This window comes from Balaenoptera borealis (genome assembly GCF_965194805.1).
Source record: "Balaenoptera borealis genome assembly, chromosome: 6".
Classification (NCBI taxonomy): Eukaryota; Metazoa; Chordata; class Mammalia; order Artiodactyla; family Balaenopteridae; genus Balaenoptera; species Balaenoptera borealis.
This window is the reverse complement of record NC_138863.1, coordinates 86,453,936-86,472,230: the sequence shown is the minus strand read 5'-3', so window position 1 is coordinate 86,472,230 and position 18,295 is coordinate 86,453,936. Positions and strand designations below refer to the sequence as shown.

Here is an 18,295-nt window from a genome sequence, read left to right as displayed (position 1 = left end):
GGGGATAGGGAGCTCTCTGGGGTCTCTCTTATGTGGACACTAATTCCATTCATGAGTGCTCCACTTTTATAACCAAAGGCCCTCCCTCCTTACACCATTACTTGGGCCATTAGGATTTCAACATATGCTTTGCCGAAGGGGTGGGGAGGGGATGGGGGATGGGGGGAGAGCATAAAGCAAACATTCAGATCATAGCATATGTCTTTATATGGGGCCAATGAGCCAGATTTTCTGGCTGCAGAGCTTGGCTTGCCCCTCCCCCCCACCTACTAATCTGGGGCAACTATTTTGACAATTTAAGCCCCAGTTTTCATACCTGTAAAATGAAAATAATATCACCTACATTAAGGTTGCAGTGAAAATTAAATAAGATAATCAATACATCTAAAGCAGTTAACATTTTGCTTGGCCAATAATAAGTGTTTAATGAATGTTAGCTGTTATCAGTTCTATCCATCTCCTCCATCAGAACCATGTTGAAAAGTTAACCTCTGGCCACTCACTACAAATGCCTCTTGTTTTTGCATGTGTTTATGATGGGTTTTTAAGTTATGTATATGTGAGTATATTTCTATTTCATTTGTGTTTGTGGAGCACCCATTAAATTTAAGAACATATAATGCCTTTCAAACTTCCCATAATGTCTCACAATTCCTAGTGACTTTTATTAAATTTAACAAGCATTTATTGAGAACATACTATGTTCAGGGTCCCACACCAGGTGCTATTCACTACAGTGGACGAAACGAATGTGTTTGTCATTAAGAAAGCTTTTCATAAAGTTTTTATATAAAGTCTCAGCACCGAAGTGAGAATGTAATAATATGAATCTGGAGGCCATACAACTGGGTGTCTATCCGGGAGGGGCACAGACTGCAAAGACAAGCTCAAGGTTCAGCGAGTCATATTCAGTTTTCAACGTTTACGAAATGCCTGCTCTGTGCAAGCAGGACAATCCTTAGCTTCAAAGGTGTTAGAAGATGACTTACCTTAAAGATGTGTGCTTTGTTTATTTGCTTTTGTTTTGGGAGGTGATCTATGATTGTAAATTTTTATTAAATCCTAGCAGCATTCTTGACACTAAACAAACACAGTGAGTTGCTAATCATAGCACGGGTCATTTATTTTCTGTTTTGGGTCACTTCTTTTCTCTATTGAAGGAAAAGAACATGACAGCTCTCTGTTAATAATGCCAAACTCAAAAATCCATTTTCTTTTTAAAATCTGAGTATCATGTTCCTTTAACCACACCTCCTTTTTAAACCTGGTATTTTCTGTCCATATTTTTCAAGATCCTACTTAGTAAATAAGACACGCTACTAGAAGGAATCGAGAGGTAAAAGGAAGCCTGAGCCACCATCACCAGTTTCTATGAGCAGGAGGTAGATTATGCTTTCAGAGTTGCTATGTACATTCTCCCTTGGCTCTCCTTCCCCACTGAACCCGAAGAGCAAAACAATACATCTCCCCATGAATATATTATCAGCACTAACTTGACAGTCTCGCTGTTGACAATATTGGTTGTACTTCACTTCACTTTCCTCCTGTGGTCGAAAACCAGATCCAGCCCCCTGGGCCCTTCCTGGGGCTGTACAGCAGCTGAAGGGCCAACTGCCAATGGGTCTGGAACAGGCTTTCCAGCCTCGGCACCTGACTTCCTGGCTGCCTCCATTTCAGGTCTCATTGGTTGATGCGGCAGCTGTGATTCTGACAATGAGCTTGGTGTTGGGTCAAGTTTTTGTCTGGCTGACTTATTCCCATAGATGCCATTTTCCTTGACTCACCCTTGACTACTGAGAATACTCTTTATTACCTTTTAAAATCATGTGATATCCATAAGCAAAAATTGGGATTAACATTTTTGAAAGCATTACCCATGACTGATTTTTTTTTCAATGCTGAAATGCAAGACGTAAAGCTAGAGCCAGCCCAATCCTGCCTTTAGCACAGTGGTGTATCAAGTATCATTTGTAACTTCAGAATAAAATGCACAGATCTTTTTTCCTGATCTTAGGAACCTGGATGCAATGTCCACGCATGGAAGCAGTTTACAAATGCAAAAGTAGGAAGCGTTTTTATGTATTAGAAACATTGTGACAGTCCTCCTTTAAAAGAATAAATAATTGTGTTCTAATATAAAGAATGCGGAATAAAAATATGTATAACTCTATCGATAAAACAGGACTTTTATTCAATAGTTATAAGACAAGTCACTTGCAGAACTTGCTTACACAAGGAAAAAAGTCTCGGTGGTGTAGCTTTCTTTACCGTAGAACACCATCCTCCCCCAAAACAGACTGCAATAATTAATGTCCGTAGTAGAAAAATTCTATGTGATATAATTTATTTATGCTTTGTTTAAAAAATGCCAAATTGAATGCCAGCACTTGAGATCTTGAAATAATGCTGCATATGTTGATACAATAATTTATTAATTTTATTGATTCTCCTGCTTATATGTTGATATTTTAAAGAACTGTATTGTTTTTATTACACAAATTTATAAGATATCTAAATATTAAAGAAATATATAAAGTAGAAAATAAAAGTCTAACCACAGACATTTTAATATAAACAGCCTGGTGAATAGTCCTTCAAACTTTTCTCTCCATATTCTAATGTATACAGACATAATTTTTACCAAACTCTATCTAATATTTCTCAGACTTTTTTTCATTTCATGATCTCTAAAACTATCTCATTCTTTGAATACACACATATTAGTGGGTTATATGAGTATTATATAAAATATACAAATATTAGTGTGTTAAGTTCATGGCTTTGCAGCCAAACGTCTTGGTTGAGTTTGAATCCTAGCTTCACTATTAGTAATGCTCTGACTTTGACAAGTCGCTTATTTTCTCTTTAATCCACTTTCTAAACTTGTAAGGTGTGATATGAACAATGCCTCCCTGAAATGGTTGTCACGCAGGATGAGGAGCTACTGCTTGGCCCTGGTAGGCACGCAACCACGACAGTGCTGCTACCGTGGGTGTGTGATATCTTCTTAGCAACCTCATGTTGGTGGACATTTAGAGTGATGACAATTTTTATTCTCATACATCACACACTAGTGGACTTCAAAGTACAATGTTGTGAGTATTTCTAAAGGCTGTATTTTGGAAGTACAGTTTTCTAATCAAAGGTGATACACATCTTTTAAATGATAGATATTGCAGAGTAATCATCCCCCAAATTCTAACTACTCACACTGTGAATAAAAGTGAATGAGAATAAATCTGGGATCATGAGAAATATTTTATTAAATCTTTTATCTATGCAATAAAAATGCATAGTTTTTTTTTTTTACAAAGAAGCAGGGAATTACTGTAACACAACATAAGTAACACTTGTATTATCCATAAAAATCGTTTTTTTCCAGAATTCCCATGATTCTCACAGTTCTGCAAGTCTTTGAGCCTCTCTCTGTCCAGGCAAAGAATTCATAGCATCTTGTCTTCCTATAATCAGTTATTATTAACTGCAGAACATAAGAGTCCATCAGGCAGCTACTCATAAATATCTACCAATCAGATGTGTAACAAATGCTTATGAAAATTAATAAGTCGAGAAATGGAACAATTATGTCATATTCTACAGGTGTGGTAACAGTGTTTCTGAAACCCAGACTGAACATAGCCTGACCACTCTACCACATATTCAGAACTGAGATGGTTCCAGGCTACTTTTCTGTAGTTACACCAGAGCACAAAGAGGACAAAAAACATACTGATAGCAAGTGCCTCTAATGTCTGGTAATAGATGGTACATGTGTGGTGTGAGAGAGTATGCCCTCAAGCAGTGAGCACTGAACGGCAAATATTTTACAGCTTCTGGAAATACTTATACATTTCTTTCTAGTTCTTTGGCATATAGCTAATTTGAGGCTTTGTCAGGGATCATAACATCTGATGCAATGACAGTAATATCCATCTCTATCAAGACAGAGTCCAAAATTTTTTTGTGAATAATAAAGAGGCTTGACACCACATTAATAGAAGGGTAAAGATAAATATTTACACAGGAGAAGTGGTCCATAGGCAAATCTGTTCTCACACACAGCTGCAAATATTGCGTTCTTTACAAAGTTGTATTTGCCTTCTGTGTTCTGTGCTGTTTACATGCCCTAAAACCTTTGCACAATGGAGTTTTAAGATAAAATACATAAAAATATTTAAATATTATCATTGAGAATTTTATTTCACCCTTTCTAAAAATAGGTTAATCTGTGGCATTGATATTTTTCAACCTCAAATGAAAATTTTTTCAAAGAGTGGGAATTTGGAGCCAAATAAAAAATTAATGCATTTATATTTAAAAAAGAGTTATCCAAGAACAATATTTGCGTTATATAGTTTTATATTTAACCCGTTTTAAACATAACTTTCTAACTTATCTTCATTTTATTTTATTTTATTTTTTACCTTATCTTAATTCTAAACTACAATTTTTCTATAAGAATAGAAGCCTAATTCTTTGGAAATAGTGTTCAGTTGGCATAATTGGTATTATAGAGTTTTAAAGTATATTATAGAATATTCTGGCACTAGACACTAAATTGAAATTTTAAAGAAAACGTTGGAAATAGCTGTAAGGGGGAAAAAAGTAGCCTTTTAAATCTAATTTGTTATGCACCACAGTAGGGTAATGGATGCAATGAAAGTTCTTTTATTGAGTTCCCATGTCCAAAAGGTATTTAGGTAGCAAAGGATGTTAAGCAGACCCCCTGCAATCCGCCTTTAACTGAAGATAGCAGGAAATAAGGTATATAGGTCTGTGTCCTCCTGGTTTTTATTTCCTCGGGAGTACAACTCATGCAAAGGACACCTTAGGCTGCTTAGCCGATCACAAAGGGTGCACTAGACCCCCTCGCCAGCTGCCTGAATAGCGTGATCTGAAGGGTGGCTGAAACCATACTGGGAGTTCAGTCCTTCAGGTGGGTCTTTTCAAATTCCAATAGTGAGAAGTTCCTGGAGAATTGGTAAGGATTTCACTAGTCCCCAGCAGGTTTGAGATCAAAAGCTTTGGTTAAATAAAAGCCTGTTGGGAAATCTTAAAACCTCTTTGTGATGTAACTTTAAAAAGTCAGTACAAAGAACCCTTAGACTGAAGCCGTAACAGCATGAACAAAGAGTGTATCAAAACTGATTCCATTAAGGGAAAGCGGACATACAAATTCACTTAAATTTAAAGAGCAATCCAGTTATAGATTTAGACCATATAAGTTCTATATAATAGAACTTAGATCATACCATCGAGCCCATTTAGAGGATGTGCTCATTTCTTCTTACATATGCCAGACTTCATTCTTGGTCGTTCAGATATGCTTTTTAAACAACTTATATATTCATTTGCTGAAAGGAGAAAGAGTGGTGTGCATTTAAACTCATTCCTCAAGAAGATACTTTCAAAACAAATTAAAATTAAACTTGATGGGGACCCATCAGTCAGTTGGTTATCTCTTTTTCATGGTGTCAAACTGCTAATTGGCCATCCTCCTTAAAATAATAAACCTTCAATTGATATTGATTAGTAGGTCATTAATGAATGCATTAATTCTAATGTAATTTTTATAATTAATACCAATCCATTTTTTGGCAAGTCACACACTTTTACTAACTGAACTCATCAGTTACTATTTTAACGGAAATATTTTGCTTGGTCAACACCACCCTAAAAAAACCTTTATTTGATTTTAATGTCTGAACTTTGCAATTTGCTTGGACTCTTTCAAAACATATTCATGTACTTGATGTCTCTCACATTTTCACATCAGGCATGTGAGATGGGTAGGTTAAGCATTGTTTTCCTTTTGGTTTTTAATAAATAGGGATACTGAAGCACACTTGGAGGATAGATAGTGTGCTCTCCACTGCACAGTCATTTAGAGAAAGCTTGGACCAGGCCCTATAGCTCCCAATTTCAAGCCTACACACTTTTCAACTGAGCAATGTCTCTCAGACTTCAGAATGTAATTACAGCTTATGTTAAAAAATAAAGTGAGGCATATTAAAATTTTTAAGATTCTACTGGAGCAAAAATTGATTCGAATTAAGTAGCATTCAATTTAGCAGACAGAAAGGACCTCTGAGGAGCTGTATAAAATGAAAGACTTTTGTAGACAAAAGGGAGTAGGAAGAAAGAAGTTATACTAGGCCAAAAAGCATGTTGGCTATTGCAAGGTTACTTTCCTTTAGGGGATGGCAGGGAGCTACCAGGCAGATTATGTAACTAATAATCTGGAGATTATTCGTTATTATTAGCTAATCTGGAGATTCCTGATTGACTGGTTTAAGATTCCATTTCTGGGAGAGCCAAAACTGTAATTAAGTCTGTTTGGTGATGTGGGGCTTAGCATATGTGATCTCATTTGGGGCCTGTTGTCTTGTTTTTAACACCTAAGTCGCACACGGTGGGATTCATCCCAAAGAACTCTTTTACAAGTGTGGTCACTATTGACCATGAATATCCTAAAATTCTCATAGTGATAGATGGAGAAACTGATCCTTCTACCATATTCAGTTTTTTTCTTCTCTTCTTCACTCATGTCTTCTTTTACTTCTCTTCGTCGTCTGTTCTTCTATCTGTGTGTCATCTGATTAATGATAGGAAAATAAAGAAAGGAAAGTGGCAGATTAAGTCAATCTCTGTGGGTAAAGTATAAAAATCTTTGGGGCAAGTCCTCCTTGAATGAACCACCCCAATGAGTTTTCCCCCCAGCTACCTGAAGTCCCTTAAAAAAATATGAACAAAGATCTCAACTGAACTGACTAGCTCTACTGAAAGCAAGCAGACAATACGTTTTTGAGGGTTCTGCATTCTTACAGAGTCTCCACTGAAACAGCTGAGCCAGAAGCCCACCTTTCCCAGGTGTGCCGTCAGATTTTGGTCTGTTTTAAGCTGTTTAACGAGCTCCTATTCGTGTCGGTCCTGATGGAAGGTTCACTCAGGTAGGTGCTCTACCGAACAATTAGCCCTTTGTGATCAATAAAAAACTTCAAATCAGTAATGAAAGGAGGGCATGGTTACTAAATCTCTGATTCCCAAATATGCTTATGTGAGTGTATTTACATATATAGTCTGTATGGATTACATATGTGTTCAAACAAATACAGTTCATCTCTGAGGTGTTGTTAGAATATAAACATTCTGCTCGAACACTGGCTCCGTGCTCAGGGGCACTATGTGAACTAACTAGCTTATCTTGATACTCTGGATACTTTCAAAGACACCCTAAGACCTTGCTATGCTTGAAGTTATTGCTTACTTGTGGAGTGCTTTAAATTTTTAAATCCATTCCAACGTGCCACTGCATATTCTTGTATTGGAACTCTAGTCTTGAATTCCAAAAAAATTCAAAACCCACTACTCTAGCAAATGAATAACTTGAACATAAAGGTATTCTTTGAACATTGGGCACACCATCATCCAGATTCTGGACACTAAAGAGATTATTTTAAAAGTGTATGTTATAGAATCAGTCTCAAGACATTTATACTTTCGTAGTGGAAGAAATACCCGCAGAGATGACGCACAAATTCATGAATTGTTCCATAATTTTAAATTGATCGCTCCCTCCTCCACCCCACCTTATCTTACATCTGCTCTAACGGAGCATTTACACACTTTATTTCATGTGAAATTTCACGTGTCTTTTTCATTAGAGTCAGAGACTCTTGTTTATTATTGTTAATTCAGTGACTATCACAGGACACATGATAGGTGCTTAATAAATGTTAGCTGAGCTAATGAATGAAAACTAGATGAGCACCTGGAGGAAAGAAGAAACAGATGATTATGGGTTGATTTTTTTTTTCAGTGCCCAAAACAGAAAAAGCAAAAATTAATGTCTAGAATTTTTTCAAAGTGAAAATAGCTATCTTTTCTGACTGATAAATAATACATGCTCACTGGAAAATATTCAAATATCTCACCATAATTCCTCTATTAGAGAAAACCAGTTGTTATGATTTGGTGTACGTATATATCTCTCAGGTGTTAATCCATGCATGTACAAGGTTGACTTCAAAAAAAAAAAAATTGGAACCATAGTATATATACCCTTTTGTTCACTGACTAGCTTTAAAAATTTAACAGTATATTTCTGATGCCTTTCCATGACACAAGTGTTCCCCTTGAACTGGCTGTGGTAGCCTCTATTTTGTATATTTCATCGTGTATTTCATTCTATTGACAGATATTTAGGTTGCAGTCAATTTTTATTCTTATAAACAGTGCTTCAATAAACATCTTTTAACATCTTTGCAAGTTCAGATTTATTTTCTTGGCATAAATTCCTAGACGTGAAATGGACTTAAAATGTTAAAGCATGTTGTTAAATTATTCTAGAAAAAAAGGTCATGCCAATTTATACTCCCACCAACTGTGTATAAGCCATTTTCTCTATCGCCTTGCCTGGATGTAATTCATTTAGAAATCCTTGTTAACCTAATAAGGAAAGAAGCCTCATTGGTGGTTGTTGTTATTGTTTTTCCATTGTTGTTTTAAATCCTAGACTACTTAGGGACCTTTTAAATAAATCAATTCTTGATAAATCACACATGTCCCACCCATGAAACATGTTCAGTACCAAATTAACTCCCCTCTCCTACTCAGCTGGGTTGTCTTCTCTTTGTACCAGCACTAGGTATGAATCAAAGAAACAAGAAGATCTTAATATTAGGTTGAACATACCTAGGAGAGATCTAATATGTACGTATAAATCGATGAAATCTCAAAATAAAATGTGTTTGATTATTGACTAAATAGTTTCATCATGGTTCCCCTCTATTAATGTGGATAATTGAGTAAATGATAACATAATTCACAAATTATATAACCCTGCTGCAGGAACAAGTCTTCCGATCATGTCAGCTACTGGTAATAAGACCACCTACCTCTAAGTTTTTTGAAGTCTCTAACGGGATTGTTAGCAATTCTACCACGAAGTCTAGAACTCAAGAAGCTGCTGACATGATGTGGTGGTGTGAAAAAATCTGTGAAACCAGAGAGATGTGTCTAAGAATACAGCACTCACGACATGAATAAAAACCATTTTATATTTCTCTAGTCCCAGTAAGTGTATGTGCCAAACCTTGCCTTGGAAAAAGAAATAGCACCTTTATACTTCAAAGCTTACAACGCTATCCCAAAGAGTAAACACTAGTCAATATTTCTTGCCCATGAATAATGGTAAGGTATTTGCAGGAAGGTCTTAGAGACTTCACGTGTTTCTTTGCGGACTGGGTCAGCTCTTCTGCATAGCTTGCCAATGAGTATGAAGTCTATGTTTTGAAGGCATCAGTGTGAAGAGTTGTAGCCCCACTGCACTATTTTACTACTCACCACAAAACTTAGCTGCAGTGAGCTACCGAGTATGTTCACTAAGACACGGTAGTTGTGTTGTCTATTGCTATACAACAAACAAACCCAAAATTTAGTGACTTAAAACCACACACATTTACTATCTCACAGTTTCTGTGGGTTTAGAACCTAGGCACAGCCTAGCAGGGTCCCCTGCTTCAGGGCCTCTCAGGAGGCTATTATCTAGAAGTCAGCTGGTACCACAGTCACATTAGCTGAGGCAGGATCTGCTTCCAAGCTCACATTAGTAGTTGTGATTCAGTTCTTCCTAGTCTATTGGAATGAGAATCTCAGTGCCTTGCTGGCCGTTGGCCAGAGGCTGCTCTCGTTTCCTGGCCACATGGGGCTCTGCAACATGGAAACTTGGTTCCTCAAAGCCAGCCAGAGAGAGACCCTGCTAGCAAGACAGCAGTCATGGTCTTTTATAACCTAATCATGAAAGAGACATCCAATAACTTTGTCCACATTCTATTCATTAAAAGCAAGTCACTAGGTTCAAGGAGAGGTGATTGCACAAGTTAGTGAATACTAGGAGTCAGGGATCATTGGGGGCCACCTTAGGAGGCTGCCTACCACAGCAGGTGTTTCCTCAGTTGATAACAGGAATAGAGGACACTGGGGAAAACTGGAAAGGGGAAAGCCAGGAGACACGGTGGGAGAGGAATTTCTCAGGAAAAGGCTCACAACACTCCAGTGACACATACACTGTCAACAAACAGTTGAATCTGGGGGGTGTTAACCACCTTGGGAAAGTGTGTTAAGTCTCAGGTCAAATCAGTATGTACCGTGTCAAACCAGTAACTTCTCAAATTATGTATTATTGGGGAAAATTGAAATAATAGTATAACTGGGTGACAATGGCAAATTAATGGATAACAGAGAAACACCAAGAGGGAAAATATTCCACACCTAAGGTAAAAAAAAGATTGTAATTCTTCTTCCCTCAAACTGTATCTAACAATTAACATTGACAAAGTGAAATTAATGACATTCAAAGGACTCTTAATCTGTATTTATTCTATCTAAACATGTACACCTGCCATTTATTTGTCATTTGTCGAGCTTAAATTTTGAGTTTGTCTTGTCAAGACCATAGATCTCGTGATAATTTCATGTTTGCCTTTACTTTGCACCCACCATTCACTTTGATAGGATAGCTGGCTCAAGGTAAGGGTATGTTGGGGACCATAAAAAAAAATAGAGAATATATAGCTTACTGATTTATATGGGGGAGGGGAGCTCATACTCACACTAGGATTTTTTTTTAGCACGGCTGTTCTAGTACGTTGAGCTAATCGGCTGAGTGTTTGCGTGGGTGGGTTATATACACGTTTCTGTGATAACAAAAATGAACAGAGATATAGCAGATAAATTGCCTTAACAGGTTTTGCTTGGTTTTAGTGCAAAAACTTACTAATTAATGCAAGTGTTGCAATCATTTTTATGACATTCCCCAAAGATGGCACTTTAAGGGTTATGCCATATGCTGATTGACAGCGGCCATAATTCCACACAATGAGACTGTATCATATTGTTTGAAGTGAGGTGATATTCATCTCTTGAAACTGATCAAACATATCATTGCATCAAACAGTATTACAATATAATCACGCTGTATGTGGAGACTGCCAAGGCTGATCATCATGTTGTACTCTTTTCCCTTGGACTTCTCTAATAGCAGTTGTGACACATCACTGCATCCACATTTTCCTTTAAGAACTCAGAATCTAAGATAGAGAAAAAAATCTGCATAAAATTGTGGTTTGGTTATGCTGTGTGAGTGTTTGTTTGCAGACTGCTTTAGAATTACAATTTTCCTTCCATAAAGATCTCCCTAAGTATACAAATAAAAACCTGGTAAGGGCAAGATAAAAAGAGAAGACTCCAAACGGGCAGAAAATAATTCAAATGCCTTTTATTTGTCTTTAGTAAACAAGCAAACACGGAAGAAGTGTCTTTTTTAAAAAATACTTTTTAGTGTCTGAAACTTCCAATGGCATTTCTTCCTAATGTACTGTTTTGCAAAGACACTTGCTTTATCTACTGTCTCTGGGGCTATTTCAGCTGCAGATGAAAATGATATTAGAACCTATTCTTCTCCCAGTCTTAGTTGCTGCTCATCTTGGAAAGCAGTGCCAGGATGGGCATGAGTAAATGAGAGCAATTTGGCTATTCTCTTAGTGGCATTCTTAGCGGTATGAAATTCTATAACACAGCAGCTTTTAGACTGATATAATTTAGGAATTGCCCTTTTATTATCCATCCATCCAGCCAGCCAGCCAGCCAGCCAGCCATCCAGCCAGCCATTCATCCATCCACCTATCTAATAACTTGGGGACTATGTTCAGAATAGTTTACAAATAAACAGGATGCTAGGATGGGAGCCATCATCTATTCACGCTGACATTCACTAAGAGATGTGTTACCAATTCTGGTCCTCCAGGGTTGATCCGTGCAAGTCTCTGAGATGTCACCATCCTATCTGGACCTTACTAATTTGTCTAAGCCAACCCTAACCCTAACCTATTAGGTTAAATGTTCTTAGACTTCTGGGCTTATAGCAACTATGTGGTTCTTTCAGAGACTCCGTGCGATATCAGGAACACAGAGGCTCTCTCTGATTGGCTATCTGAACACTCTCACAGCCATCTCTCTCTTCTACTGCTCCTGCCCTGTGGTGGGCACAGGGAACCTGTGAGGCTAGAGGATGGATCTTGGGTTCCCCCAAGATACAAGAGCAGCTAGCTCTCTGCTCCCAGATTCTGCTAACCATGGACATTTCCCCCAGGTCAGGTGCAGGAAGATCAGAGCCAAAGTCCCTTTTCAGAGACACCACCAGTCTTTAAGCTCTGTGCTTTCCTTCTGACCATTTTCTCCTTTTCTTCTCTTCCTTAACCTATAGAGACTTCATTTAATATATGGTGAAATACACTGAATTTTCATCTATTTTTCTCAAATCTTTTGTTTGTGATGTTAATATCATGATTTCAGATCTTTAGGGCGTGTCTGATACACAAAGGCCCAGGGTTTTGAAATTCAAAATCTGAGAACTGTCTCTTCCCCTCTCTTTCCGCAGGAGCATCCATTGCTCATGCAAGTAAGGACAAAAGTCCTAGTAGCTGCCCAATGGTGAAGAAGGGTCCCTATGTATTCTCTCTCTTGCTTTTTGTCTTCTACTTCATTAATTTTGTTGTTTGATCCTTTATTTCTTTCCCCTATTTTCTTAGAGTTTAGTTGGCTGGATTTTTAATTTTTTTCTAGTTTGTTGAATAGAATAGTTAGTACTACTTAAGCTACATCACATATTTTTTATTTTGCTATTGGTCGCTTTAAATTTTGAAACAATCAAAAATTCTTTTTTTTTTTTCTAGCAAAAAGGCTAGACATACAGTACAAATAGCTTGTTTTTCCTGAATACTTATAAACTGCTGACCAGATGGTCCATTAGCCCCAAACAATTTAATGTGTGTTTTCTACAAATAAGAACATCCTCCTACTGACTGCAACACAACTAACAAAACCAGGAAATACGTTTTGATACACTCCTGCCCTTTGGTCCACAGACCACATTCCAGTTTCACCAATTGATGCAACAATATTTTTTGTAACAAAAGGATCCACTTCAGAATCACACACTGCATTACTTGTCATGTCTCTATAGTCTCCTTCAGTCTGGAATATTCTTCAGTCTATGGTGGACTCTCATGACTTTGATGTTTCGAAGATGAGTCCAGTTACTTTGTAGAATTTCCCTCAGTTTAAATTTGCCTGAAGTTTCCTCAGTATTGGATTCAGGTCATAGTATCACAGAAGTGATGCTGTGTTCCTCTCAAAGAAGCAGACCAGGTCATGCATGGTTTCAATAGCTGATGTTCACTGTCACCACTTGATAAAAGTGATGTCTTCCAGGCTCTTCCACCATAAAGTTACTTTCCCCCTTTTGTGGGGAGGTACTCTGAAACCATGTAAATATCCTGTCCCTCATCAAACTTTAACTTCATTCATTCATTCATTCATTGATTTATGCTGGTATGGTCTCTCGGTCTCTTATTTTACTTAGTATTGTAAATTCTATGAGTTACTATCATGTTACTATCCATATGAATACTCAAATTATGTCCAATGTGGCTAGTAGGAGTTCAGTTAAGCTGACTTCTAAGCCCTTTTGATATGTGCCCATCATTTTTTTTTTTTTAACACTTCTTTGGTTTATGGTAGAAGTTCCAGGTTTTTCTTGTACTTTTTCTCTCCCTCAGCCCCAGAATCAGGCATTTCTCTAAAAATTTCCTTTTTTTTTTTCTTAATGGAATATGGTATTTGGAAGCCAAGATCTGGGTGCTATGTATGTTCATTGTTTTTGTAGTATTGCTGCTTCCCATATAGAGCCAGGAATTATATATATGTGTGTACCATATATTTACATTTATATGTATTTCTATCTATAGAAATTGAAATCTATCTATCTATATTTATCTATAGATATTGAAAACCACGAGTTCATGCTTATACCTCCAATCACATGTTCATTCTAGTTTTCTCCCTTTCTGTATATGTACCCCTTCTCTAATAGTGAGAAGACAAGCTTCTATAATTCTTCAAATACTTACTTACACAATCAACCTCACTTTATGCAACCAATCTCCCATCCCTGCTATGATCCCCTCCCACACACAGATGCCTTCCTCTCCCTGCTTGGGCCCTGACTCCCCTGTGTGGAGACCTTCTCGCCCTGTTCAGGCTGATTCCTCATGCTTTTTTGCCTACCATCCTTGACTGGATGTTCTCTTCATCCTCCTTGGACCCTGATATTCTCCAATCTTGCTCTGTCTCACCTAATGGCTTTAGAAATGAATTATTCAGGAAGGGGAAGGAGTACCAGTCAAGTTTTTCCATGTAATGTTTTCCTTATCCTCTTCAATCCAGAGTTGAGTTTGTGGGAAAGTAAGAGAAATCACCAGGGGCCAAAAGAAAGAAGGAACTGAGAGCCCAAGTGGTAACCACATGAACTAACTAGGCAGTATAGGAGCTGGGGTGGACTAGGGTGGGGTTATGTCTCAGAAACCTAGGAGTTTTCATTTTCATTCTCAGAAAGACACAGAAGACAAGACCTTGGAAATTCTGCAGGGAGGTGGGGATTTGAAACTGAACCTCTTACATAAATCCAGGATCATTTAAGGGCTTCCCCTTCCGTGAAATGGTAGAGGAGAAATAATCTGCACACTAGCACAAAGAGACAACAAGGAAGCAAGCTACTGAGGCCCGGGTGCAGGGTAGAAAATAAGCCTTTCCAGAGAAATTGTAATCACAGACATGTACCTCAAATGAACTTCGCGTCAACCACATGGCCCTGAACACTCCATATTGAGATTCAGTGTATTCCCAGCAGAAGCAGACTGAGAAAAAAAATATGGTGTAATAAAACCTCATCACAGGCCACACTTGATGTCTCCAGATGAAGCCTATCAAAAATGAGCTCACTGTTCAAAATTACAACACATACAAGGTAACAATCCACCTTGAGAGACACAGGAAAGAGTAAACACAGCAGAATTAAACCCCAAGGAATTTCAGATAATAGAGCTGTAATAGAGAGACTGTAAAATATATAAATTTTAAATGTTTAAAACATTAGAAAAGAAAAATAAGGCATTAAAATATGTGTCTGTGTCCTAATCTCCTCTTCTAAAGGACATCAGTCAGACTGACTTTGGGACTCTCCCTAATGACTTCATTTTGACTTAATTACCACTTTAACACCTTAGCTCCGAATCATTCTGGGGTACTGGGTGTTAAGGACATCAATATATGAATGTTGGGCTTCCCTGGTAGCGAAGTGGTTAAGAGTCCACCTGCCAAGACAGGGGAAACGGGTTCCAGCCCTGGTCCGGGAAGATCCCATATGCCGCAGAGCAACTAAGCCGGTGCACCACAACTACTGAGCCTGCGCTCTAGAGCCCGCGTGCCACAACTACTGAGCCCATGAGCCACAACTACTGAAGCCCGCGGGCCTAGAACCCGTGCTCCACAACAAGTGATGCCACCGCAGTGAGAAGTCTGCGCACCGCAAGGAAGAGTAGCCCCCGCTCGCCGCAACTAGAGAGAGCCCGTGCACAGCAACAAAGACCCAACTCAACCAAAAAAATTAATTAATTAATTTTAAAAAATATATATGAATTTTGAGGGAGACACAATTCAGCCCATAAAACTGCGGTAAACTGAACCTCACCAACCTCTCTTCTCTTGGCACTTTCCTGTTTCCTCTCTGCTTTCCAGATAATTCTCTGTACTCAATGCCCTTCTCTTTCTTGCCTCAAGGGCTTTGCAAAGACTGTTACCTGCACTCCGCATACTTCCCCCCATACTCCCCAAATTTGCTTAGCCAAAAGCTAGGTCTCAGCTTCAATGTCATTTCCTCAGAGAAACATTTCCTGACTCTCAGATCAGATTAGGTCTCTGTGTTTTGTGTTCTTTGCATCATTTTTGTACCACTTCATAATTCTAATTAAATGATTAACCGTATAATTACTGAATTTGCTTGATCCTACGATGCTATGCGTTGTTAGATGCAACATCAATTTCAAAACACTTGTAGAGAGAGGAAAGAAATACTACTCTATTAGTCAGCTATTGCTATAATAATGCTGCATGAAAAACCACTCCAAAATTCAGTGACTTAAAACAACTAGCGTTTATTTCTCCCTCATGGGTCTGTGAGTTGATGCAAGTCACTTGTAAAGACTCAGTTTCAGGATTCAGCTCTGAGCTGCAAGCTGCAGGCTGGGTTGGGTTCAGGTCTACTTCATACATGTCCATATGCTTCCAGCCCGTTGTGTTCTCATGGTGAATGATAAGATGTTCAAGCAGAGGGAACATGCAACGCCTGTTAAAGCCTCGGCTTGGAAAAGGCACACTGTCACTTCCACCCATTCTATTGGTCAAAGCAAGTCACATGGCCAAGCCCAACATCAATGGGTTGGGGACAATACCCTGCTTCCTTTAGTGGGAGACACTGCAAAGCCACATGGAAAGGGGCATACATGTATACTGTATAATTCAAAATAGGGTAGAATTGGGAATAATCACTCGATGCACCATAACTACAGCAAACAGTACGTACATAACTTTTTATTATGTTGACTTACAAAAGATTATTCAAATATGTTTGTTAATACAAAAAAATGCCACTTTATTCTGGGTTAAGAGTAAATCTTCATAGTCAGAGCGCAAAGTATCTTCTGAGTCATTTTTGGTCACCAACCATTATACTCCTCATTCTAGCCACCGGTCCTTCGTATAAACGGGGCTCAGGACCTTGACCTCTTTAATACTTTTGTAAGTTTTAGGCATACAAAAGAAGACCAGGGTTCTCTTTGCATTCTCAATTTGGTTAAGCTCAGAACGTACCCCCCAAATTGATGCTTTTATCATTGGAAATTAAAAACTTTTCATAACAATCAACAAGTAGTTTTGTTTTGTTTGGTTTTTTTTTTTTTTTTTACTGCTTATTTATTAAAAAATTTTTTTATTGAAGTAGCATTGGTTTATATCATTATATAAGTTTCATGTATACAGCCTTACATTTCTACTTCTGTATACACTACAGTGTGCTCACCACCAACAATTTAGTTTCCATCTGTCACCATACAGTTGATCCTCTTTTTCCGTTTCACCCTTCCCCCAACCTTTCCCCTCTGGTAACCACTACTCTGTTCTCTGTAACTATGTGTTTGTTTTTGTTTGGCTTGTTCACTTCTTTTCTTTTTGTTTGTTTTTTATATTCCACATATGAGTGAAGGCATCCAGTAATTGTCTTTCTCTGTCTGACTTGTTTCACTCAGCACAATACGCTTGAGGTCATCCATGTAATTACAAATGGCAAGATTTCATCTTTTTTTATGGCTGAGTGGTATTCCATTGTATATATGTACCACATCTTCTTTATCCATTCTTCCATTGATGGACTTTAGGTTGTTTCTATATCCTGGCTATTGTAGATAATGCCACGATGAATGTAGGGGTACATACATGGCTTTGAATTAGTTTTTTTTTAATTCTTTGGTAAATACCCAGAAGTGAGATAGCTGGATTATATGGTAGTTTTAATCTTAATTTTTTGAGGAACTTTCATATTATTCTCCTTAGTGGCTGCACCAATTTACATTCCCACCAACAGTGTAGGAGGGTTCCGTTTCCTCCACATTCTTGCCAACACTTCCACAAGTAGTTTTTGACAGATACTTGACACTTGAATGATAATCTTTCACAACTCATGAACCTCTCTAGCTTGGAAATTCTACAATCTCTTTCTAGTGTCAATTGTACTATCTAGCATGTGACAGGCAACTCATTTGAGTGTGTCCTAAAAACAAAAGGAAATACAAGTTTTATCTCTTGGTGGATACTTTTCCATCTTAGGGTGTCTGCAAAGGAATTGAGTGTTTCTAGGTGACATTTAAGTGCAAGTCTAACATTCCTCCAGTGATGAATATTACTTTCATTTATTCTAACTTTGTCTTGTGGCTCTATTTCCATGTTTTTCTGCACATCCATCAAGTTTCATTTCAAAGCTACTTGGAGTGTAAGTCTCTGAACAACATTTGAGAAGACAACTACACACTTAAATTTAAGTAAAAATTCAACCCCATATAGCGCTCTAAATAACTCAACTGAGAGGACATTTGATTAACAAGAGATGCAATGTTACCTATATCACATGTTCCTCTGCCCAATAGCTAGAAAGTTTCTTGTAATATGGATTGAAGGAGTCATCCCACTGTAACACTGGAGCAGTCATCTGAAATTATGTCTTGCTCGGTTCTCCTCCATCTCCCACAAGTGCAGGAAAGTGACTCAGGTAGGGGGGACAGTGTCATTTTTACCAGGGTCTGACTTAGATGCTAGATATGATCGATTCTCTCTTCTCAGGCTGTAA

At 37.9% G+C, this 18,295-nt stretch overlaps 1 protein-coding gene across 14 annotated transcripts in view; it reads right to left on the bottom strand.

Moving 5' to 3' along the window:
* Positions 1-18,295, bottom strand: part of GTDC1 (glycosyltransferase like domain containing 1) — a 384,238-nt gene that overhangs the window by 51,557 nt on the left and 314,386 nt on the right. The window contains exons 13-14 of one of the 14 annotated variants that reach the window (XR_014245702.1): positions 6,514-8,996; positions 5-5,354 (exon numbers count right to left, since the gene is read on the bottom strand). The exons of 7 other annotated variants lie outside the window; for them this stretch is intronic. Coding sequence is in view for 2 of the 7 variants with exons in the window: in XM_082395821.1 (XP_082251947.1) it covers positions 8,958-8,996 (39 nt within the window). In the remaining 5 variants the exon portion in view is untranslated. Of the gene's footprint in view, positions 1-4; positions 8,997-13,563; positions 18,290-18,295 lie in introns of those variants that run through there. 6 more of the 14 variants (XR_014245703.1, XR_014245704.1, XR_014245700.1 and 3 more) reach the window with 6 other exon arrangements.